Below are 26,989 nucleotides of genomic sequence, written 5' to 3' on the forward strand. Positions count from 1 at the left end.
TTTCATGCTAGGCTGCCTATCCCGTGACCCTCGCGTTCAAAGAATTTATTCCAGCACCGATTACTGGGTGTTCACTCTCCTGGACCCACGGTACAAGCAAAATCTTTCCACTCTCATCCCTGGAGAGGAAAGGAGTGTGAGAATGCATGAATACCAGCAGGCCCTGGTGCACAAGCTGAAACAGTATTTCCCTTCTGACAGCGCTAGCGGCAGAGTGCGTAGTTCTGCGGGACAAGTAGCGAGGGAGAGTAGGCGAGCAGGCAGCTTGTCCAGCACTGGCAAGGGTACGCTTTACAAGGCTTTTGCCAGCTTTATGTCACCCCAGCAAGACACTGTCACCTGTCCCCAGTCTCGGCAGAGTAGGGCTGATCTTTACAGAAAGATGGTGAGGGAGTACGTAGCTGACCATACCATCGTCCTAAATGATCACACAGCTCCCTACAACTACTGGGTTTCAAAGCTGGACATGTGGCACGAACTGGCGCTGTACGCCTTGGAGGTTCTTGCCTGCCCTGCCGCTAGCGTCTTGTCCGAGCGGGTTTTCAGTGCAGCTGGTGGCATCATCACCGATAAGCGTACACGCCTGTCGACTGACAGCGCTGACAGGCTGACGCTTATCAAGATGAATAAAGCCTGGATTTCTCCTAATTTCCAATCTCCACCAGGTGAAGGAAGCTCAACCTGAATAATTTATCCACTCCTCCTCCTCCTCATTTTCCTCCTTCTCCTCCTCTTTGTACAGTAAAGCAGAGGAAACTGGCTATTTTTTGACAGGGCCCACTGGCTCTAGCTATAGTACTTTATGCATTTAATTTTTATGGAGGGCCACCGACTCTGTTTTAAACAATTTTTGGGAGTGCCACATACAGGCACTCAATCTATTCAATTTTTCTGGAGGGCCACCTACCTGCTCCTCTGGTTTGAAAACTTTTTTGGACTGCCACATACAGGCACTCAATCTATTCAATTTTTCTGGAGGGCCACCTACCTGCTCCTCTGGTTTGAAAACTTTTTTGGACTGCCACATACAGGCACTCAATCTATTCCATTTTTCTGGAGGGCCACCTACCTGCTCCTCTGGTTTGAAAACTTTTTTGGACTGCCACATACAGGCACTCAATCTATTCTATTTTTCTGGAGGGCCACCTACCTGCTCCTCTGGTTTGAAAACTTTTTTGGACTGCCACATACAGGCACTCAATCTATTCCATTTTTCTGGAGGGCCACCTACCTGCTCCTCTGGTTTGAAAACTTTTTTGGACTGCCACATACAGGCACTATCCAAATTGAATTGTCTCCATAGCAGCCTCCACACGTTGTCTCCATTGCTACCTCCAAAAGTCGTCCATATAGCTGCCTCCATACATCGTCCCTTTATCAAACGAGCTGTGTCAGGCCGAAATTTGGGTTGTTTTCATGAATTCCACATCAAAGTTGTTAACTTTGTCGCCACCCTGCTGTGTTATCCACAAAATACACTGGCAAACTTTTACCATTTACGGATATTATTTCAGCGCTTCTTGCGCAGATGTTTACATTCCCCTCACCTGCCATATCCCAAACTTATAAGAACGCTACTACACTTGATCTTATACAAAAGGTTCTTAGAAGTGCTGTTTGGGGAGTAGCCTAGAGACAGGGGCTTGGATTGGCGAAAGCTCGCCTGGCAGCGGAGCGCCAGCTCCATGCCAAGATCCAACTAACATAGTTTTAACTGCAGCACCTTTAATCTACTACTAGTTCACTGCCTCCATACATGGTCCCCTTATCAAACGAGCTGTGTCAGGCAGAATTTTGGATTGTTTTCATGGCTTCCATGTTAACTTTGTCGCCACCCTGCTGTGTAATCCACAAAATATACTGGCAAACTTTTATCATGTACCGATATTATTTGAGCGCTTCTTGCTCACCTCCTTTGGTTCCTCTCTGCCACCCATTGGTTTGAAGCCTGAGTCCATTTAGGGTATGTTGCCATGACACTCTCTAGCCTGCCACTGCTGCCGCTGCCTCTGCATGCCGTCCCCTATAGTGTCAGGGTCAATTATTGGATGTTTTAGATGCTATCTAGCCTCATTCGGTCACTCTGTCATGGCCATGCTGTTGCCCATAATTTTGGCATAATGGTGCGATTAAGCAGCCTCAGAGGCATCCATGCATGCTGCCCCTGCTGTTTCCTGTCCATTTCCGTGGTGTTTCCATCCTTTTCTGAGGTTCCCAGGTGTTTGGCCAAGCTTCCCTGTGCAGAGCCTTGGTCCCCTTGAAAAATGCTCGAGTCTCCCATTGACTTCAATGGGGCTCGTTACTCGAAACGAGCACTCAAGCATCGGGAAATGTTCGTCTCGAATAACGAGTACCCGAGCATTCTAGTGCTCGCTCATCTCTAATATATATATATATATATATATATATATATATATATATATATATATATATTAGAGTTTTGCCTGTCGGTTGTTCGCTAGACCTGGTCTCATAGGTTTTTTTTGGATTTCATATGAAGAATCGCAGCTTCAGTTCTGCACTTTGCCCCAATCTCACTTTCGATTCATAGCTCATAGCTATATGGAAATGACAGATGTTGCCTTTACCTTTTGTTGTTTTGCACATAGAGGATGGAGTATGGCATGGAGGAAAGCAGCTGTTTGTTGTGAAATGGAGAAGTGGTGGACTAAAGGAAGGGGGTAACTGAGGGAGGGGAGTAGCAGGATTTAATGGATCAGACCTGAGTCTTGTACTCTGAGCATTACTCAGGGAGGGGAGGGGTGTTGCTGAGGGAGGCAGCTGTAGGGGTCTGAGCTGTCTGTTGTGAGATGGGGAAATGGTTGACTGCAGGAAGGGCAGTGGCTGAAGGAGGTGAGTGGCAGGATTTACTGAATGAACCTGAGACTTCTGTGCTGTGACAGGAAAGGGAGGAGCTATGCCGAGGGATTAAGCTGTATTAGACTGAGCTGTCTGCTGTGAGAGTGGGGGGAATGGGTGAGCTCACTGCCTTTGTGACCTTGTACAGAAGCTTGTACATGAAGAAATATAGATAGTGAGAGAGCTGTACTTTGTTAAGCCATGCAAACTACCAGACACAAAGGGTAGGGAATTTTATTTTAAGATATCCTTATTGGTAAAATGCTTTTAGGCTCTTTATAAATAAAATGGTCAGAAAAAAAGTTGGTGAAAAAAGTTGGTAATGGTATGTATGTCCATTTTCTCACTGATCGATGCCAGAAATCAGTTTTAATGTATATAATACATTACTTGTACATATTCATAGTTAATTAATGTTAGGTTATTTAGAAGAAATCTAACATTTAGAAACAATACTGTACTTAGCAAACAATACAAAGATCATAGAATAAAAATAAATCATACTATAAAATAAAATAAATTACCTTTAATGTACAGAGGTACATGTATCTACCTCTAAACTGCAAAACAAAAAATCTACTCTGCCTAAAACAAGGCCTTATTATAGTGTGTTCTCCCTAAAGCAAATAGCCTGTAGACTAGACCATAAATGAGCAATTGATGGGATTTTAAATAAGTGAGTTTGCCCCATCATATACTGTAGGCTGTGCTCACACAATTTTAGGGTGACGCTCAAACCCCACCTCAACCGCTGTGTTACATATCCTTATACAGGGAGTCCCCTACTTAATGGCACCCAACAGATGACCCTTAGTTACAGATGAACCTCTCTGTCCCCTGGTGAAGCTCTCGGGATGTTAATTTAGTCCCAGGCTGCAATGATTAGCTGTAAGATGTCTCTAAAGAAGGTTTATTGATAATCCAAGTTTCCAAAAATGTTAAAAATCCAATTTTCACTGGGATAAAAAGAAATTTGTCTGGAACTACAATTATACAATTTACAGTTCCAACTTACATACAAATTCAACTTAAGAACAAACATAAAGAACTTATCTTGTATGTAACCCGGGGACTGCCTGTACAAGGTGGGAAATTCACAAAACCAATGGCCAGACTTCTGCCATAATTTGCTCCAAAAACCACCTTCCAATACATTTATGAGGCGTTTTGACAATTATGTTCCCCTTTTTACCGTTTTCCAACAATGGGGTGTAGCGGGGCTTAAAATATTGAGTAAGCCCCAAAAAATTAGGAGGGTGGGCCACATTGTAGCGTATAGATTAGACCATCTAAAGGAAGTAGGTCTAGAACTAGAACTTGACAAACTTAAACTGTGACAGATTCATCATCACAATGGGGTACATTCACTTACCCATCGGAGGAGTTCACCTAAAGTGCATTGTCCAACGATCATGCACTGTGCTGCGATTGCATTGTGCGTCCGATATCCTGCATGTGTCACTTCCCCACTCAGGTATGACGGAGTTCACATCTTGTTCATGGTGCATGGAAGTGCATTGTCATGTGACACAATTTAAAAGTTAAATCCAGTCCAGTTGTCTGGTGGGACACGCCCCCCCCCCCCCAATTTGGAAGCCAGCACAGCTATGACAAGGTGCCTGGTCAGGTGGAAAATTTTTACACTTTGCGCCACATTGTGGCCCACTGTTTGTATCAACTCTATAAAGGCGGAAAGTAGAACACGACAGGTTTAAACTGCACCAGAATTTGACATCAAAGTTATAAATGTGGCGGAGTAAAAAACTAGTGTTGTCTGTCTTTACACTGGCAAAGCCCGCGCCACATTGTTACAACAGGGCCCTCAATGGGCCATATTTAGCAAAACTAGTGCAGTCCTATGTGCGGTTGCCTGTGAAGTGTGCAGGGGCCCCAGATTAATCAAAACTGGTGCACGGCCTTCATTAATCTGGCGCCCGCTGCACTGCTCGGGAAGTGTGTACCATTTTTATTCGTGCACTTTGTTACATAATTGTGACGCACGTCAGTAATAAATATGGCGCTCATGTCTAAGCAGTAACACAACCCTTTAGGTGCACATTTTTTCTGTCTTGTCGGGCACAGTGCAGCCGCAACACAAAACTGGCACAGACACTTCATAAATACATGTACAAGCAGTTTGAATGTTATTTTCCGACAAAAAAAACAAAACAAAATACTTTAATGAATGTAGGCCAATGTGTTTAGAAATGTGCTTTAACATATTATATCCCAGGTACTTTGACTTTCTTCACTAGAGAATATGTCTCTATTTTAAGGTTTTTTAACTCTCATAGAAGATGCACTTGTTGGGAGAAACTTTTAGGTACTTAGGCTTTGTTACCGCTTCTTCCAGCATTTAATTATCAAGTTATCACATGGTTGTTAATACAGCGCCATCTTCTGGGAGATAAGTGAAAGGAAGAGTTCATGTAATACATGTTATAACTTTGTATAGTTACAGAGAGTGCAGTGTGCAGACCCATATCGTAAAACAATTCCAAATATCCCTGAGCAGTATAGAGATCCCCTTTTAAATAGACAAAAACAAATAGCATTTATTTGTGTCTGAAGGTTGGATTATACAATTAACCAGCCACCAGTTTTTCTGTCTCCTCCAGATGTCACTTTACTTTGGCCACCAGCTGTGACATGAAATCTTTGATATAAAACGTGAAGGACAAATATAATCAGCCAAATCTGCAGAAGTTACACCACTAAGAGGCAGAGAGGCCTGACCGATGATGATGATGAAGAATATCAACCTATGAAATGGGCATTTAGATGCAGGATCAGTGCTGCTGTCACAATCATCATTAAAAGACATCTACCACCAGATCAAGGATTGTAAAGCAAGTACACTGACTTACTGGTCTGTGCCCCCTCTGACATGATCTTCTGTTCCTTTAGCTCCTTATCCCCAGTTTTCAAGGCTTTTTACAATTATGCAAACGAGCCTGAGGGGCTCCAGGCTCCACAGAAGTTAATGGATCCTAGAGCCCATCAGGGTCATTTGCATAATTTTTTAAGCCCTTAAAGACAAGGGCATAAGGAGCTAAAAGAACAGCAGATCCTGCCAGAGGGTACACAGACCAGTATGTCAGTGTACTTGCTTTACAATCCTTGATCTGGTGATAGATGTCCTTTAAGCTCCCACCTACTACAGAGTGTATTGACCTGCAGTACATTTACAGTGTGTTAGTGTACTAAAATTTGGAGCTCTGAATCTTCTGCTACCCCTGTGACATTAGCAAATCCAACGCATGTTCTTTAAATCAAATAGTTGGAGTTTTAAACCTGTAATTCCTGAAACAGTCACTAACTTTTCAACAAAGTATTAGTAACTGCAGAAAACTCTGTAATGTATTTTATCAATGGAAAATGCTTTTTTTTCTTCTTACTTTGCTCCTTCCTTACTCATTGTTTCTTGAAAAAATTCTGGCTGAATTCCATCTTGGTAACAAGAGCAACAGAAACTCAATGAGCTGTCAGGACACTTAGAGGATCTGTGAAAAGTTAAAGGGTAGTAAGTCCCATCAGTTAGGTCTGCACCCACCAGCTTAGAGAGGACAAAATATCTACAAATACAGGCTGCAGAGGGAAGCATTGAGCTTACATGCAGAGTTTACAGGTAGTTAGACTTGACGGTCTTAGGACTCATGCACACCACCATGTGTATATGCAAGAAGCCATGTACCATTGTTACTGGCACAGCTTTCTGGCCCAGGCTGGGTGAACACCGCTCACCCAACCTTCTCAATTGAAAGAAATTTATGGTGCCGCAACATATCCAGAAATAGGTCTGACTTTATAATTTTCTGAAAGTTTTACAGTGCTGTTAGATACTGCACTGTACCATAAATGTGCCTCATAAAAGTCTACGGGGCCGTCAGCCAACCACAGCTTGTGCGGCTAGCTTACAGCCTCTGCACACGCTCTTATACTGCGCCAGATTTATCACTGTGTCTGCTCCTGGACCATACATCTGGCCTAGGTTAAGACTGTGGATTCAAACTTTGCATCTAATAGCTGGAAAATTGTGCCAAAATGTTGTTATACTTGCATAATTGTTGCATAATCTTATTTTTTTCCCCCCAAAGTGGTCTAAATTGTGTCCCAGATAGTTTGATAAATCTTTCCAGTAATAATCAGGATTGCTAGTTCTCAGTTTTACACACTCTGCTGCTATTTTATGCAAACATTGCTAAAAGGTTAGCATATATACACTCACCGGCCACTTTATTAGGTACACCTGTCCAACTGCTCGTTAACACTTAATTTCTAATCAGCCAATCACATGGTCAAGACAATCTCCTGCAGTTCAAACCGAGTATCAGTATGGGTAAGAAAGGTGATTTGAGTGCCTTTGAACGTGGCATGGTTGTTGGTGCCAGAAGGGCTGGTCTGAGTATTTCAGAAACTGCTGATCTACTGGGATTTTCACGCACAACCATCTCTAGGGTTTACAGAGAATGGTCCGAAAAAGAAAAAACATCCTGTGAGCGGCAGTTCTGTGGGCGGAAATGCCTTGTTGATGCCAGAGGTCGGAGGAGAATGGGCAGACTGGTTCGAGCTGATAGAAAGGCAACAGTGACTCAAATCGCCACCCGTTACAACCAAGGTAGGCAGAAGAGCATCTCTGAATGCACAGTATGTCGAACTTTGAGGCAGATGGGCTACAGCAACAAAAGACCACACCGGGTGCCACTCCTTTCAGCTAAGAACAGGAAACTGAGGTTTGCACAAGCTCATCGAAATTGGACAGTAGAAGATTGGAAAAACGTTGCCTGGTCTGATGAGTCTCGATTTCTGCTGCGACATTCGGATGGTAGGGTCAGAATTTGGCGTCAACAACATGAAAGCATGGATCCATCCTGCCTTGTATCAACGGTTCACGCTGGTGGTGGTGGTGTCATGGTGTGGGGAATATTTTCTTGGCACTCTTTGGGCCCCTTGGTACCAATTGAGCTTCGTTGCAACGCCACAGCCTACCTGAGCATTGTTGCTGACCACGTCCACCCCTTTATGACCACAATGTACTCAACATCTGATGGCTACTTTCAGCAGGATAATGTGCCATGTCATTAAGCTGGAATCATCTCAGACTGGTTTCTTGAACATGACAATGAGTCCACTGTACTCAAATGGCCTCCACAGTCACCAGATCTCAATCCAATAGAGCATCTTTGGGATGTGGTGGAACGGGAGATTCGCATCATGGATGTGCAGCCGACAAATCTGCGGCAACTGTGTGATGCCATCATGTCAATATGGACCAAAATCTCTGAGGAGCTTCCAGCACCTTGTTGAATCTATGCCACGAAGAATTGAGGCAGTTCTGAAGGCAAAAGGGGGTCCAACCCGTTACTAGCATGGTGTACCTAATAGAGTGGCCGGCGTGTATATATATATATATATATATATATATATATATATGTTCCTTCACGCAAAATGCTCTGCTGCTGCATTTTCCTCATAAAAGTTTGGCAGCAGCCACCATGTTGTGCCCCATGCACTATATTGAGGTATGAGGCAAAAAGGGTAAGTTTGCCTCCTATAATTGGAGGCTTATGTATGATTTACATATAACATTTGAGCAGAGGCAAGAGGCAATGGAAATATTACACTAATAAAAGCTCAACCCAGTCTAGATACAACACAAAACAGAGAAGAGAGTTGGAGCTGAATGATGTTCTAACAGCACAATACACCAGTGTCGGGGCAGCGGGGTCAATATCATAGGAGCGCAGGATAGAGCTTTACTCAGGGATAATAGGACACGGTAAAGGTGCTGAATAGACCATTATACACCAAAAAAAAAATAAATGACAGATCTGGAGTCATCAAACAGACAAAGATTGTGAACATCAATGATCAACAAACAATGAAATATCACAAAGGATGTAACAACAATCTTCCTGTCTCGCACTTCTGAAAAACATGGTCAATATTGCAGGCATTTATGTAATGAGACCAATATTAGCTGTCAGGCCACTATGATAATGGGATATGACCATTTTTCCTTGTTCATATTATGGCAACAGCACATGGATGTGCTTTGGTTCATCAAAACTGGAGATTGGTTTCGGTGGTATTCTTACTTCTCTTCTGAAGGTTCAGAGCTTACCGCTGTAATATGGAGTGAAAAAAGGAGCATTCAGATCTCATTCTACATATGCATATTTCTCCAGCAGAGCCTCCCCATTAATGAAATGTCCCCAGCAGAGCCTCCCCATTAATAAAAATATCCCCAGCAGAGCCTACCCCATTAATGAACCAGCAGACCCTCGCCCATTAATGAAATGCCCCCAGCAAAGCCTCCCCCAATAATGAAATATTTCCAACAGAGCCTCCCCCTAAATGAAATGTCCCCAACAAAGCCTACCCCATTAATGAAATGTCCCCAAAGAACCTCCCCCATTGATGAAATGTCACCAGCAGAGCCTCCATCCATTAGTGAAATGTGCCCAACAGAGCCTCCCCCATTAATAAAATTACCCCAGCAGAGCCTAACCCATTAATGAAATTTCCCCAGACGTGCCTCCCCCATTAAAGGAATGTCTCCACCAGACCCTCGCCTATTAATGAAATCTCCTCAGCAATGTACAATGTAATGTCCACAGTGAAGGCCCCTTAAAAATAATAAAGTTATTACTTTACAGTGCTCCTGTTCACCTGGCAGTGCGGGCAGAGGCACTTCTATGCCCTCTGCCCTCTATACATCTTTATGGGTTCACGTGGGCAGAGAGCATACACGTGTCACGTGCCTTTGCCTGCAATGAGAAGTAGTTGGAGTCGCGGGGGGAAGAGGTGTGCCAGAGGAAAGTACAGAGGTTTTTTTTCAGGTTTAAGTTTTTTACCAACAGTCCAGGACTGGGTGGTCCATGGCCCGGTCTTGTGCCATATCTCAGTAGTTGGAGGCCGCTGTCTTAGAGAATAGGACCCAGTCCAGAGGCATTGAACTGTTGGTCAGAGTCACATATGTCTTAGATATTGTAACTTTTACCACCTCTGGAAATTAGCACAGCAGAAAACCTCATTAAAGAGAATAATTCATTAATATAATTGATAAGGTTTATATTTGGTTATTGTCATTTGGAGAATATCATAGCAGAATAATCATTGCTGGTGAATACACCCAGCATGGCGCTCACTTCATGGTCTATTATGTTGGCAGATGATGCCGGCAAAGCAACACAAAGCGGACGCCTCTCAGAAGAAAATTACATTCAGATATATACAATGAATTTTCCTTTTCAGGATAGGGACAGCTTCTTTTCAGGTTTATTTTCTGCCCACTTGTAAATGGTAATATACTGTATCCATGTACCGCTGGAACAGAAAGGTTAGCATTTATATAGAACAGATATTGTATTGTCCTCTAAAGAGACTGCCAGATCTTGTGTGGTTATTTAATATGGATGAATATGTTCATGTTCCTTTGTGGTAGACTACACTGTTCCAAATAGAGCTCACCTTGCCTTTGATGTACAAGCTGGAAGATACAAGGACTTGAGAAGACATTCAGTCCCAGAATTGCTTTTGCATTATATATTTGGTTTCCAAACTTGTTGAAATCTAGTAAAACTGTTTATATCAGTTTTAAATTTATGGATCTTTAATTCATCTTCTATAAATGTGGTGCAAAATGTAGGGGTAACATCTGTGCTTCAGCACCATAATACGGCTGAGGATGTGCTGGTAAGTGGGGCACATTTACTAAGGTCTTTGCGCCAGTTTTCTGTCAGACTTTGCACATTCTTTTATGTGCAAACTGCTTGGTGTATAGGCGGACCATGAATCTGGAGTCCCCTGCACTATACCGACAGAGTGCACCAACTTTTTTTTGGTGCACATTTAACATAGGGCTTGTCGCACTTTGCATGTTAAGTGTGGCGCACGCCCCATGTTCAAGGTGCACAAAAAAAAGTTGTCAGAGCAGTGCAGGGGGCGCCAGATCCGTGTAGAACAGGTGCCATGAATCTGGCGCCCTCTGCACACTACACAAACTGCATGTAGTACAGACTGCACTGTTTTTAGTTAATGTGCCCCATAGTGTTTCATTTCGTCCTTACAAGTAAGAACCCTGGTTAACTCCTTTCCTAGCAGCCATAATTGGTTTCCACCACACTCATTGGCTTACATTTACTTACCCCATTCCTGTGCGATCCCCGAGATGCATTGTCCGACGCGTCTGCCGCGATTCAACAAGATTGTGCACCCGAGATCCTGCACGTGTCGCTTCCCCGCTCAGGTCCACCGGAGTTCACCATCTTCTGACAATGTATGTAAGTGCATTGTCTTGGGACACAATTTAAATTTTAAATCCCGCGCTCAGTCCAAATCAGTCGGGTTGTCTGACAGATTTGGTAAGCTCCGTGCGTAATCTGTACGTGCTATATAAATGAAGAAGGGGATGACAACACTTGTTAGTGCATTTAAAAATGCAAACATATCTACTCATATGTAGCTTGGCCCGTGGTTTTATCATTGAGAAAATGAATTGCCAGTTCCCAGTTGGTAATCCCAAGCCCAGCAAGTACTCAGAGTCTATATAGTACCCCGCAGATGCTCCAGTCACTAGAAACTTTGGCTCCATCAAATATTAGGAAGTTTAGTAACTAGAGACAAAACACACAACTTCTGAATGTTCTTTGTATACAGGACTTACCAAACATTCTACAAAAATGTTTCATACAAAATCTTGATTTATACAATAAGTTATTTTCTAATCACACCTGACAGTTGGAAAGGCAATTTGCTATTCGAGATGAAATAGAGAATAAAATCTTAAACTTCCAAAATGACTCTTTGTATAGAAGTGCATAATGTCAATTAGAGGGTATGATTTTCTCCTAATGAGCCGAAAACCCAATTAACCTTCAATTATTGCTGCACTGACAGAATAAATCCAGTGTAACCGCTCGTCTTTCTGACTGCCCCATCTGTACTGTACTTGTGCATAGCTACACTATGCTCTGCACTAAGACGTTACTGTATTCTAAATGTTACTCTTCAAGAAGTCACGTCAGTGTATTATGAAATGGCATGTAACGTCATAAGAAAAAGAATGTACGACCTCTGAATTATTATTGCTTTAGATATCAGGATATAAATTAGGTACAGTATATGCAATATCAGGTAATACAATAACACACAATAGATTCCAACAGATTCACTTAAAGGGGTTTTCCCACGAACATAAGTTAGGCCCTATCCACGGACCCCTTGTCGCTTAGACGGCCGCGAATGACCATTCTGCTCCATTAATCTCTAAGGAGCTGACGGATATTGCTGAGCACCACAGCAACGAGGGGTCTGATTGAGGTATGTCGGACCCCATTGGACCCCTCATTTTTGTGATCTGTGGAGGTCTCATCTCATCACTATGACCCCCACTGATCAGCTACTTTTGTTCGTGGGAAAACCCTGTTTAACCCCTTAACCCCTTAGGTACAGGGAATGTATGAAGAGGGCTCACGGGCTGAGTCCTCTTCATACAAGGGTGGGGGTTGTTGCATATTGCAGCAAACCCCCACCGCTAATAACCGCGGTCGGTGCTTGCACTGATCGCGGCTATTAACCCTTTCATTGCCATTTAAAAGATGGCGGTTGCCATGGTAGCCTCGGGTCTTCGTTTGACCCGAGGCTACCTGGCATCTGCAGATTCGTTACAATGAGCCAGTTTTTTTTTCAATTTTTCCACATGTGGAATTTTTTTTCAGCTTCGCAGTACATGGCATGTTAAAATTAATAACATTACGGGAAAGTAAAATTTGTTACGCACAAAATAAGCCCTCACACAGGTCTGTACACGTAAAAATGAAAAAGTTATGGATGGAGAGCGAGAAATGAGCGAAAAAACCCTGCGTCCTTAAGGGGTTAAAGAGAACAATTCACTAACTTCCAACAATCTTTGATGGCAAACCTTTTATACACCGAGTGCCCAAACTACAACCAAAACCCACGTTATTTTTGCAAAGTGCCAGTGCGACCATTTATGCAGTCACTTATTACCACCCACTCTTCCACAGGTTTAAATTGTATAGGCATCTGAGGATACCAATACGGTAGAAAGAAGGAGAAGTAGTTAGGATTACCATTGTAGCTTCCTTTTAGGGTCTTGGGCTGCTTGGGACTGCTAGAGGCCTTGAGTCCTGCCTGGCAAACCCTGCCCTGGTGTGATGACAAGGGTTCCCACATAGAGGGCTCTGAGTGCCCCCTCTGCCATAGGTTCGCCACCACTGCTTTAATAGGTCTTCGACATTGCTTCTGCCACAATTGGAACTTGACAATAGAGAGCCAACAACTCTCCCAGTAAAGCAGGAGTGTTTGCTGCTCTTCAGGATTCAGGGATGTGTTAACACAATGTCAAGTAGGAATAACTCAGTAATTATTTCACAGAAGCAACATTTGCTGTGCATCAACCTTGGAAGTTCTAAGGACAAACATCTATTTCCATCTTATGCCAACTTCACGCTAAATGAAGGGGACCATACCCAGCATAGTGGGCCAGCATTGGGTGTTCCTGCTACCTACCTGACACCCGTTATAGCGCTGTGCTACACCATGCAGGACTTGGAATTTCCAGGCGGCACAGCCATGTTGATAGGTGCGGCATGGAGGGAAGGCGGGGTTTAATCATACACGGGCGCACAATTTGTCAGAATATGATAAATCCACCCAAAAATTTTACATTCTGAATATAAAGTTGATGATATTCCCAGGAGTTGATGCCCCAGCAAATTTACCTTAATGTAAAAACAAGAAAAAACAAACAATAGCTGGATCTCATCGGTGCTCATCCATATGGGGCATGTATGTAACTCATATTTTATACATTCCCAAAAACTTTTATGGGGTGTCAGACAGAAATACACAAGAAAATAGGATATGCTCTATATTTCTATACGTCTTGACGGCCGTATTGCTCATTGAAATGAATGGGGCCTTATACTACACATATATTCGGCCCTTTTCATACGTTACTATGAATGCAGCCCTAGCATGGGAGTTGGGGAAATAATAATAATGATAATAAAAGGGAACATTGAGAGAACTTAGCTGACTCCGTGCAGATAGGAAAAGAGTCTAAAGCAGCACATTTTAGAAATAGGTGTAGGTCCCAGACGTGGACCCATTTGTGCCGCATTAGTGTGAAAAACACTGTGTGGAATGTCTCCAGCTCTTCATGCTACATTTCCTCTTTCAGCTCAGTATCTGCTGCACATACACTTTAAAGTCGATAACTTTGCCTCTGCTTGTTGCACAATTACGATGGCATTATGACGTTAGTATGTGACCGTGAGAATTCAAGCTTATGTGTTTCCTGCTGTTTCTCGTTGGACTTTGTGCTTTCAGAATATCTACGTGACATTGACTGAATTTCTTAGTACTAATGAAACTCAAATGTCCACAAACCAGTAGCTGATGGTGAAACCACAGCCCAGGAGTGTAATACGGGTGGGGCATCCTGTGTATATTGAGAGGCATAGCCACGCTTGGGAAGCCGGAATGATAACTTGCAGTCCAGGTTTCGGTTTAGTAATATATATAACATTAATACATGTGAAACCATACAATACAAACATGTAACAGGTATAGTACATAAGTAGTGCATTCACAGACAGGAAATAAATAGCTGGCTTAAAATTGTAAAAAAAAAATATTTAATGGAACACTTTAGTTATTTCATGCATTCTTTATCTATTCAAGTCTATTATTTTACCATATATTGGTGATATTGTTTGAATAACTTGACTGGTTCAGGTTGACCTGGCAAAAGGCTCAGTCACATCTAGGTCCAGGTAGCCTACAAGGAGTCTCTTGCCTATAAATAGACCAGTACTAAAAACTATACAATACATTTTAAATTATGGTTAGGAAAATTGGAGTAAACAAATTAATATAGATTAAAATCCACCAACTTGAGATGTTGCCAGATCTTCCACCACTGATTTAGATCGAGTTAGTGAAATTCCTGAGCAAAATTTTAGTGGTTGATGCTCTGACAGTGGTTGACAAGAGTCTTTATTAAAGGGCACCTGCATACTGGAGCCAGGGGGTACAATAAAGATATGTGTTGGCATCAAGAGTAGCGGGTAAGCATAAAAGTTTTATTTTTTATCAGTGCTGAGCTGGGCAGAGTTAATTTAGGGCTATTATGGACATTAAGCTACCAGTCTATAAGGACCTGTGGGTGGTAGGTGTACACTTGCTATGAGACGAGTTGAGCCTCTTGCCTCATGCAGCACCATCTGCAGCAAGATGAGGGGCAGTATCAGAGGAGCAAAGCAGAACCTTACATTTAATATAGTGTCTCTTCACACCTGATGTCTGTATGGGTGTGAGACACTGCATGGAGAACTCACATACTAAAGAAATAACCTGATATATTACCGCTGGATGGGGTGGTGAGGGTGTCATTCTATAGCTCGCCTCAAACAACATAAAGTTCAGGTTCACCCCTGGTGGGTGGGACAGTATCCCAAATAGCCCTGGCATAGATTCTCTTTAAATCTAATTCCCTACCACGGGGCACATTTACTAAGGGTCCGCAGACCGCATTTCCGTCGGGTTTCCCGACTATTTCCGATCTGCGCTGCATTTAACAGGGTTTTTTGGTGCACGCGATCAGATTTTGGCGCCGACTTTCATGCAACACAAATCTGGGGTGTGGCCGTCGGACAACCCGACTGATTTGGACTGAGCGCGGGATTTAAAATTTAAATTGTGCCTCAAGACATGCACTTACATACACCGGGAAGAAGAAGAACTCCGGGAACCTCAGCGGGGAAGCGACACATGCAGGATATCGGGCACATGATCTTGGTGAATCGCGCCGTACTTCATCCTCGTTGGACAGTCCGGATCGGGGATCGCGACAGGACCGGGTAAGTTAATGTGCCCCAATGTGTTTGTTTGAGTAGTATGAGATATTAGGTGCATATGTAGTCTATTTAGCATGGGAAGCTTCAGGGACTTTCATTCCCCATTTTCTGAGTACTGAAGTCCAATTTGTCGGACCACCAGAGATTAGACAGCTGTGGATAGAGGATAAGTGTCCATTATGGAACAACCCCTTTAAGTAACGGTATCAAGGTGTTTACGTTAAGGACATTTAGATCAACCAGATGGGGGATTCCACCAAAAGAAGGAGTTTTTTTAAACATCAATGTGAGAGCCATTCTGCGTCAGGGACATATTAATAGTATGGCAGCTTCTTGCCTCTCAATAACAGGGACAGCACATTTATGTTTTTGTGAAACTGGACACAAGCCAGTCACTTTACAGATTTTCATTATAAATAACTGCTACTTAGAAAGCTCCTCCATTAGCGTTACTGAGTAGAGTGTATTAAAAATTGGCAAAAAATGATCTTTCTTGAATGATTCATATTTCCTTTGTCATGAAATTGTCTTGGCTTTCAGCAAGGTAAAGTACAGTGCCCAGAAGCTGAGAGTACGAGGTTTATATGAAGGGCTCCACAATGGAAACGATGGGGGAGATTTATCCTCAAGCTTCTGAGGTAAAACAGTTCTAGTTGCCCATGGAAACCAATCAGAGGGTCGTTATGCACGCCCTATCTTTGTTGTGTTCCTCCTCCTTGGACCAAGAGTCAGTGTTGTCACTTAGCTCTCGGCACTTCTTGTGCACGTGCAGGCAGTGAATCTCGCACAGCTGCAATGTGTCACAACCGGCTGCGAGATTCACTGCCTGTACATGCGCGAGAAGTGCCGAGAGCTGAGTGACGACAGATCCTGTACCAGGATTTCATAGGTGAAGGTTCTTCTCAGTATAAAATTTGGTGGGTGGTTTGGGTGACCATGAGCCCCCTCAAAGGCTTGGACCCCATGCTACTGCCCAAACCATTATATTATTATAATCCACTACTGCCAAATTTATATAGCCTTGTATACTTCAAGATAAAAGGTTCTTTTATCTTCATTTTCTGTTACCCATAACTCTTTTTTATACGGTTTGATGCATGATTTTTTGAGGAACGAGTTGACATTTTCATAAATACCATTTTGTGAAATATCGTATGGAATAATTATTTTTATATTTCAGTAGATGAGGCATTTTTGGACTCTTTTTGACATTTTGTGTTAACTTATGTTTGTAAGTATATGTGTTTTATAAAATACAGCAGACATCCACCCTTTATGTAGAGGGATTAACCTGTGAGCCCTCAACTTATACTATAATGAGACTGTGATGTACAGGAAGCGACATGTCATTGAGAGATTAATCCTTAATAGAAGTTGTCAGTAAAGTTTATATTTATAAAGTAAAAATTTAAAAATGTATATTATAAAGTTTTCTTTATGATTAGAAAAGCATATAATCTGTAACAGTACCATGTACCATGGGCCATGTCTTGTGCTACAGCTCAGCTACATACAGTAGAAGTAGATAAAAGTGGACTGAGTATTGCAACAAGATAAGAGGTTTCAAACTAAAATTTAATTGACAAATGTAACACTTCTCAGTTTACTATACTTCAAAAACCGTAAAGAAATGTACAAAACCAGACTGGTGTTTCATGTACACACATTGCTGCTCGGGGAGATAAGAAAATGACATGATAACATTTTCAGGAAAACAGGATATTGTGTGACATTCATCAGTGGAATGAATGGCGCGGAGTAGAGAACACTACAGGCAGATCACATGCCCCCTATAACCAGCTAAGTTCACAGCAGGTTTGGTCAACATCGTTGAAAGGAACAGAACATAAAGAGACACAAAGTTCATTGATCTATTGTTACCATAACACATTTCTGTTTTTCATTGCTAAAAACATATCCAATAACCTTGGAGCGTGGTGAGGGTTCAAATCAATGAGACCCCAATGATTGTCAAAACAAGAATCCCATATTACCCATAGCCACTAGATGCAATCTGGATAGAATGGCCCCTGTAACTTAATATAAAGTGTATGACAAAGATAGCTGAGTGCTGCACCAAGGCCTCCTGGATATTGCATGAAACAGGCGGGGGGCATGTTTGACCACTGACCATGGGCTGGTGGCTAGAGGGAACTGGGGACATGGGTTTCTTGTTTTGATGATTGGTGAGTTCTCCTTGTAACAGTATTTGTTATGATATTTCTATCATAATTGTTTCTATACACACATATAAAGTACCCCAAAAAATCTTATGATCTTGGGCTCTGCAAACACTACTTAATTTATATTTAAAAAGACCTGTCACCATCCCTCACACTAGTAATACCTGCTGGTAAAGAGTTAAAAGTCCTACCCATATCACCTAAAATGATGTCACTAAGCACTGTATCTTAATTACAGCTGTTTTTCTGTTATGCAAATTAGTAGACATGAGTCAACTTCTGAATAGAAGAGTCAAGTTTTCTCCAGGCTGCCAACAAACCACGACTCCTTTTTAACTGACAGCTCTGAGTCTTTTTAAATCTTGACTTGAGCAGACAGGAAATCCTCGCCCTTTTCTTACCAGAATCCTGTCCCTCTCACTGCATGTTGTATTTAGCAGTGAGTAATATGTGGAAAACTGTAGATCTTTTCACCATTTCACGCACCTCATGATGGGTGGGCCAAAAGGTGATAGACAGAGCCAAATACCAGTGTGTAGGGCCAATATAGACAAAGGCAGAAAATGTTTGAGGAACAATTTTACTGGTGGAAGGAGGCAGATTTAAGTTGGGGCCCCAGAGCTGCACTTTCAACAAAGACATAAAAGGGGGGCAGGAGGGGGGGGGGAGTAAAGTAAAGATTTATTGTGTCTGTTCTTGAGGTTCCCTTTAAGTGGTTGTCTGGGATCAAAATATTTTTATTACTATAGACCTTCCTTCTTACCTCTCTACTACCTCCATACACAGACACACTGCTCAATGGTAGATCAAGTTTCGTATTTATTAGGTTGCTAAAATGGCTATTTGTCCTCAGTTCTTACAGATCTTCAGTTAATATTAATCTGCGCATCTATGTATGATATATTATGTCCCTTTAATATATATTTTTCTTTTTTATGCATTCTTACATATATTTTTTTTTTCCCACCAAATATCATTTCCAGCCGTTTTGACCTAATGAAGGGAACGCTGAGTTCCCAAAACGCGTTGTCTATTTTAGCAACCTGATAAATAGAAAACTTGATCTACCATGGAGCAGCACGTCTGTGTATACCTGGATTTTCTGCAAACACCTATCCATTATCTTATCCAATTTCACGCTGGACCCCAGGAGACGCGGCAGCTTATTACAGAGCAATTCATTATTGGAACGTTATTTTAACCTATTCCATGACTTAGTATTGTGATGTGTGTCTTATCCTTTATGCGACAACCAGGGGTTATTCTAGCATTTAGTGCCTCTAAGCTCCCCTATGCGACAACCAGGGGTTATTCTAGCATTTAGTGCCTCTAAGCTACCTTATTCGACAACCAGGGGTTATTCTAGCATTTAGTGCCTCTAAGCTACCCTATGCGAGCACCAGGGGTTATTCTAGCATTTAGTGCCTCTAAGCTACCTTATACGACAACCAGGGGTTATTCTAGCATTTAGTGCCTCTAAGCTACCCTATGCAAGCACCAGGGGTTATTCTAGCATTTAGTGCCTCTAAGCTACCCTATACGACAACCAGGGGTTATTCTAGCATTTAATGCCTCTAAGCTACCCTATGGAGTGCTGACATTTTTTGCTCTTCATTACTACAAATGGCATCATATGTCAATGAAATAAGCACCAATCAAGTAGTTAAAGGGGTTATCCGGGTTTAAAAAATTTCTTCTGGCCGGGCTGGGGAGGGCTATTTAAACACAATAAACATGTACTTACCTCCTCCGGTGCTGCCGATGTCCCGCGCCGCGGCCGGTCTTCTCGGTGCGCCGGTTTCATTACACCAGTGCACAGGGAGCTTCCGGCCGGCCGGATGCTCCCATGCGCACCATCTCCCAGCGCTTACAACGTTGAGAGATAGGGATGGATGGGAGGAGCCGTCCACATCGCGGACCGGAAGCTCCCTGTGCGCGGCTTCCGTGCCCCTGTAAACAGGGGCACGGATCGAAGGGACCGCGGCGCGGGACATCAGCGGCGCCGGAGGAGGTAAGTCCATGTTTATTATGTTTAACTAGCCCTCCCCAGCCCGGCCATAAAAAAAATTTTAAACCCGGATAACCCCTTTAATGCCACAAATTAGTAACCATCACAAAAAAAAAAATTCTCTTTTTTATTTTTAGATTGCTTTTGTTTATTTTTGTGATTCCTCAATACGTTTCAAATTACCAGTGATTTATCACAGTGCAAACACTCCGGGGATGAGAAAACAATGCCCGGGTCTTTCTGTCTGGTGACCAAATTGAATTTATATTGACACCTTCTGATGGAACATCTTAAATTTATTAGAATCCTGCTTCCAAGACGAATGTACTTTCATGCTCTCTGCTCCAGGGTTATATGCTATTAGAGCTGATGACACCAGGCCGTATATACTGAGATCTAGTACTGGAGCACTGGGGATATGAGGTTCTCACTGATTGTATGTGGATAACATAGTTCATACAGATTTTCTTATGAGGTGTTATATATAGGAAGCCTGGTTGAGCTTTACTTGAGTCTGGATACAGGATGAACTGTCAATCTCCCTGTAAGCAGAAAAAAAAGCTTCCTTACAGCATTGTTTGTGTACACAGGACTAGGATTCACTGAAGGCAATATGAATACAAGGTCATTGACAGATAAATATTCATACTTCCAGTGTCTATAAAATAATGGGGTATTAATATGTATTATGTATATTACTGATATCTGTCTAGGGCTGAGATGACTCTGCTCCTCCTGTCCCTGACTATACAACACAGCTGATGAGTGAGCTAAAGGAAGTATCATGCAGTAATTATTGTGATCACATTAAAGGGCAGTTTGAAAACCTAAAATACTGGATATATATTTGAAGTACTAAATGAACTATGGGGGAGGTTTATCAGAACTGTCTGAGAACCAATCTACACTCACCGGCCACTTTATTAGGTACACCTGTCCAACTGCTCGTTAACACTTAATTTCTAATCAGCCAATCACATGGCGGCAACTCAGTGCATTTAGGCATGTAGACATGGTCAAGACAATCTCCTGCAGTTTAAACCGAGCATCAGTATGGGGAAGAAAGGTGATTTGAGTGCCTTTGAATGTGGCATGGTTGTTGGTGCCAGAAGGGCTGGTCTGAGTATTTCAGAAACTGCTGATCTACTGGGATTTTCACGCACAACCATCTCTAGGGTTTACAGAGAATGGTCCGAAAAAGAAAAAACATCCAGTGAGCGGCAGTTCTGTGGGCGGAAATGCCTTGTTGATGCCAGAGGTCAGAGGAGAATGGGCAGACTGGTTCGAGCTGATAGAAAGGCAACAGTGACTCAAATCGCCACCCGTTACAACCAAGGTAGGCAGAAGAGCATCTCTGAACGCACAGTACGTCGCACTTTGAGGCAGATGGGCTACAGCAGCAGAAGACCACACCAGGTGCCACTCCTTTCAGCTAAGAACAGGAAACTGAGGCTACAATTTGCACAAGCTCATCGAAATTGGACAGTAGAAGATTGGAAAAACGTTGCCTGATCTGATGAGTCTCGATTTCTGCTGCGACATTCGGATGGTAGGGTCAGAATTTGGCGTCAACAACATGAAAGCATGGATCCATCCTGCCTTGTATCAACGGTTCAGGCTGGTGGTGGTGGTGTCATGGTGTGGGGAATATTTTCTTGGCACTCTTTGGGCCCCTTGGTACCAATTGAGCATCGTTGCAACGCCACAGCCTACCTGAGTATTGTTGCTGACCATATCCATCCCTTTATGACCACAATGTACCCTGTAACATCTGATGGCTACTTTCAGCAGGATAATGCGCCATGTCATAAAGCTGGAATCATCTCAGACTGGTTTCTTGAACATGACAATGAGTTCACTGTACTCAAATGGCCTCCACAGTCACCAGATCTCAATCCAATAGAGCATCTTTGGGATGTGGTGGAACGGGAGATTCGCATCATGGATGTGCAGCCGACAAATCTGCGGCAACTGTGTGATGCCTTCATGTCAATATGGACCAAAATCTCTGAGGAATGCTTCCAGCACCTTGTTGAATCTATGCCACGAAGATTTGAGGCAGTTCTGAAGGCAAAAGGGGGTCCAACCCGTTACTAGCATGGTGTACCTAATAATGTGGCTGGTGAGTGTAGTTGTTCATGGGAACCAATTATAGCTCAGCTTTCATTTTTGTAAACTGCTGTTGGGAAATGAAAGCTGAGCTCTGATTGGTTGCCATGAGCAAATAGAAAAGTTTTCTATCAGACACTTCTGACCCCCACCCCCACCCCCCATAGAACCTTAAAATAAGTTTCCAGGTCTATTGATTAAGTATAATCTAATAATCCTTTGTATAGCTCACTAATATCAAATTAGGGGGTATCAAACAACAAGATGCCCACTGGGAAATGCACGAAGCAAAGAGCTCCGTTCTTTTTGTAGTGGCAGAGTTGAGTTAATGCAGTTATAACAGCTGATCTGCAGTACCCAAGTCTGGCCACTAAACATAGAATTCCAATTTAAACGCATTATTACAAGGGAGGTTGAATGATACAGAATGCTGGAAATAAAGATTGGAAATAATTAACTGAAGAAGTTAAAAGTTTTGTATTGTTAAAAAAGACTTTCAGCACCTTTTGCCTTTTGGACTCCTGGCTTTAGCCTACATTTGTTGTGTTGCATATTTTGCAATAGATTATAATTACCGGTGAGCAAACCATTCAACATCTGCTTAGCTAAAGTTTTGTTGTCCAGACTTACCGTATTTTTCCGACTATAAGGCGCACAAAAAAATCTTTTGATATTCTCAGAAATCAAAGGTGCGCCTTATAGTCCAGTGCGCCTCCTATATGAACCGTACTTACAGACAACAGCTGCCTTGAACTGTGCATAAGTCTGCCACCTGCTGGTCATTCATCCTTATAATCAGGTGCGCGTTATAATCCGGTGCGCCTTATAGTCCAGTGCACCTTATATATGAACCATACTTACAGACAACAGCTGCCTTGAACTGTGCACAGGTCATTCATCCTTATAATCCGGTGCACCTTATATATGAACCTAGACATTTTAGCAGGCATTTATTGATGGTGCGCCTTATAATCCGGTGCGCCTTATAGTCTGAAAAATACTGTATGTTACTTTAATAGTAAAGTCATACAACAACAGGTTTTTTTTTATAAAAAGGTCCTATCCTGAATTGTTTAATTCTCTGAAAAAAAAAAGATAATTGTAACCTATTTGATATGGGGCAGACTGACAGTAACAAAGCTATCATGAATCAATTTAAATCACTGGTTTTTTTTTAGTCATTTGGTTTATTTAAAAAAAAATGATGAATTGGAAAAATACAAAGAGAAAATCACTGGATATTTTAACACAACTGTTTCCCCGCCTGAAAATCATAAAAATTGTACTGAATCTAAATGTAATATATACATATAGAAAGTCCCAAGCAGCACAAGCAAAAAGATAACACTGGGTGCCAGATTCACGTGATAAATCTGGCATAAGTCGGGTAAAATGAATAGTAGAGTATGTTGTCAAATGTTGCAAAAACCGTGCAAATATTTGTGCAAATTGGCAGTTAAGACAATTGTAAGACATTTGTACAGCAAAAAGCTGGTGTAACTACAATGATAAATTCCACCCAATGTTCAATGTACTTTAGTAAGGAGATGCAGTGCCCCCTACTAATTGTTGGAAACCTGAGGGACTACACGTTTCAGCATGCTACAGGTAAAAGTATATTCGCAGATGTGCAATGCTGCTAACCCGGGTATACTAGGATAGTTGTAAATTGTATTAAGAGAAATAAGAATTTGCAGTATCCACCATTTATGTTTATATCCCTATAAGGCTATTCCCTCGATTTAGTTGTAAATTTTGTTACTTTTTAATAAAACACTGCAATTCCTTATCTCTCTTTTTCCAGTGTACCCGGGGTTAGCAGCATTGCACATCTGTGAATATCCCTTTACCTGTGGATGATGCCCCATTAGGTACCACTATATTATGCTTAGATAATCACAGCAAAACAAGTGAATAGTAGCAGATCAACAAAGCGCCTGACCTGTGGTACAGCATTCACTGAGTGCTGTGTATACAGTGTATGTGTATGTATATACAGCCACAAAAACAAGCCCCAAGACTCCTCCTAAATAGTAGAAACTTGAGTAGATTGAAGAAGCTGCACAGGGTCGGTCAGCAGACAGTAGCAGCTCACAGGAAACCGAGAAGTGACTTTCCCACTAAGCTAGAAACACAAGATCTCCAGCCAACAACAGTAGCAGCAGCGTAACCGAGTTTCAGAATCTGCAGGAGCTTCTGTGTCCTCCACAACCTTCCCACTTCTCCCCTCGGCTCCTCCGGCTGCGCTCAGCTCAAGTCGTTGCTAGAGACGCTCGGCGGAGCAGGAACTGCACAGATGTTCAGAAGAAAACGCAGCGTTTCATTCGGGGGCTACGGCTGGTGGGTTCACAATATCTTCTATGTATCTCGTTATGTTTGTATCCGATACTATGTGTTTAGCTGATACAGATGTAGACAACATCCATTTGTCAATTCTGTATACATAGGACTGCATTAGTATAATGTATGGTCCATGTATCATTATGACGTATATAACCAGTACTATTAGCAGCAGATCATTCAGGATACTCTCCAAGCGTGTAACAGTAAAGGTAGACAAATACCATGCCTGTGATATCTATACAATCAGTGTGAGACATATGCAGGTCACCACTATATATACTACATATAGGATGTATAGGATGCTAAGTCTATGTTGTATCCCATTCAGAAACTCTGGATTTGGAAGTAGGAGGTTTCTATAGACGGTGTTGTACGCCATAGTGTTTCCTCAGATGCAGAGGGGAGGATTCTCTTTTTTTGACTCTCACTCTTTCCCCTGTGGATTTTGACAGCAGAATTGTGTAGGGCTACAATGTAGGCCGATTCAGTTAAGAATTGCAATATAGTATGTAATCTCAGTAATTATAGCAGTTTTTATATGGTATTATTTTATGGCTGTGCAGATGATGGAGTTATAGATTTTCAGTTGTCATAAAGCAATGAATTTTTAAGACCATCAAGATATATTACAAGTGTAATATAAATGTATGGCTCTGTTCACACTAGTGGATTGTGTTACTAACAGAAACCACATGATGGATACATTTATGTGGCATCTAAATATGTTCCGATGAAACCCAATGGGGCTCATTGGGTGGCGGATCGCACTTTCGGCGGACTGGGCACATTTTGCATGGCTTGGACAAGTAAATGTGCCCCACTGACTCCAATGGGAACGTTGGAGATTTCCGTTAACTACCTGGTATTTTATGACTGTAAGAATATAGTTGTAGAGTAAACTACGCTTGACAATACTGTATAGTAACAAGAATACAACTGTTTTAGTGAATCCTAGGAATACAAATGTGACAAGTATAATCATCAGGCTTACTGTTTAAAGGGAACCTGTCATCAGGGACCTCATTTTTCACTAAAGACAGATTGTAAAAGCCCATGACACCTGCAGTGCACAGATGCCTCTCTGCCTTTTCTAAGCATTTGCATTACAATATAATTATGTGTTATAACTTAATCTTGAATCGTGACAGAATCCTGGGGTAGTCACAGGGGCTGGACTTTGGTTTGGATGCATTTCAAAAATCAGCATGTGACTTGTCTAAGCTGCAGGCTGCCTCCATCTTTGTGCTCTTGTACAGCTTGTCCCTCCCCCACTGATGTCATCTCACCAGACTGTGACCTCTGAAAAGGAGCAGGAGGTGGAGCTGTACAGGAGCACAAAGGTGGGGGACAAGCTCTGAGGAGTGAGTAACAGACAAGGCACATGTTGTTTTTTTAAATGCATCCAAACCAAAGTCCAGCCCCTGTGACTACCCCAGGATTTTGTCAGAATGCAACAGTAAGTTATAACACACAATTATATTGTAATGCAAATGCTTAGAAAAGGCAGAAAGGCAAATTTGCACTGCTGGTGTAATAAGCTTCTGCAACCCGTCTTTAGTGAAAATGAGGTCCCTGGTGACAGGTTACCTTTAAAGGGAAGCTGTCGCTATGTCAATGCAGTGTAATCTGCAGGCAGCATGTTATAGAGCAGGATGTGCTTTTTACATTTGAGGTAAACAAGATTGGAAACTGATTTGTATGTAATATAGAAGTTTGTGAGCTTCACCTGTAAGCATGGACTTTGTTTCATATGTGGGAACATATAAATAGGAACTTTCTGATGAGGGTTCCCTCATGCAGGTTATTCCAGTAGTCACAGCGCCTCCGAGGAAAAGGATGTGAGCAAACCACAACGTGTGTGATATGGCAAAGAGAGATAGGCTTGTGGTTTTTGTGCTGGATGTCATTGAGTGAGTGTCATATGCGAAAATATGGACAAATATGTCAGTTATTATGCGAGATATAATATTTCCTACTTATTTGTATGTGCCTTGCATATAGCTGCACAGTGTGAACTGCTCCATCATGTACAGTACCGCAATTGTGGAGGCCTCTTTATATCTAAACTTTTAAAGGCGAATAAATAGTTAAAGTAACAAATGTGAAACATACAATATGACCATCCACTATGTGCAGAATAACTTCACTTTGTTTTGGTAGAAAAAAGTGGTTTTAAAGGGAAACTGTCATGAGGATTTAGGCCCACAAGACGTCACCGAACATGTTATCCAGGATGGACAATGGCCTTCTATATTCTGGGCACTTAAGCAATGTGCAGAAAAACAACTTGAAAAACTATTCACATGACCAATAAAGATTCATAGGGGGAGAGAAGTCACACTGGTCTGTCTTCTCCTCACTAGACTGCTGTCCCATAGAGATTCTTCACAGGGCTTGCTACACTGGAAGAGTAAGACTAGGGCCAGTCACCCATGCCAGCCGCTAATCGACCTTCATACCCGAGCCCCTGCACCTCAGAATATGGTAACTTCCCACCATTTTTTTCCTGCCTCATTGTTCGGTGTACCTAAAACAAAGTGTCTTTGTAGTTGCTTGTTGACTTGTCTTTTGATGCTGCTTGTTCTCAAAGTCACTACAGG

General features: G+C 42.2%; 1 protein-coding gene across 4 annotated transcripts in view; it reads left to right on the top strand.

The window, feature by feature from the left end:
• RAP1GAP2 (RAP1 GTPase activating protein 2) overlaps window positions 1-26,989 on the top strand; it is a 517,296-nt gene that overhangs the window by 80,517 nt on the left and 409,790 nt on the right. Inside the window, exon 1 of one of the 4 annotated variants that reach the window (XM_072138204.1) lies at window positions 24,089-24,386. The exons of the other annotated variants lie outside the window; for them this stretch is intronic. Within the exon in view, the coding sequence (XP_071994305.1) occupies window positions 24,343-24,386 (44 nt within the window). The 5' untranslated portion in view covers window positions 24,089-24,342. Of the gene's footprint in view, window positions 1-24,088; window positions 24,387-26,989 lie in introns of those variants that run through there. 4 annotated transcript variants of the gene reach the window in all.

The sequence above is a fragment of the Engystomops pustulosus genome, chromosome 2 (assembly GCF_040894005.1).
Source record: "Engystomops pustulosus chromosome 2, aEngPut4.maternal, whole genome shotgun sequence".
NCBI classification, from domain to species: domain Eukaryota; kingdom Metazoa; phylum Chordata; class Amphibia; order Anura; family Leptodactylidae; genus Engystomops; species Engystomops pustulosus.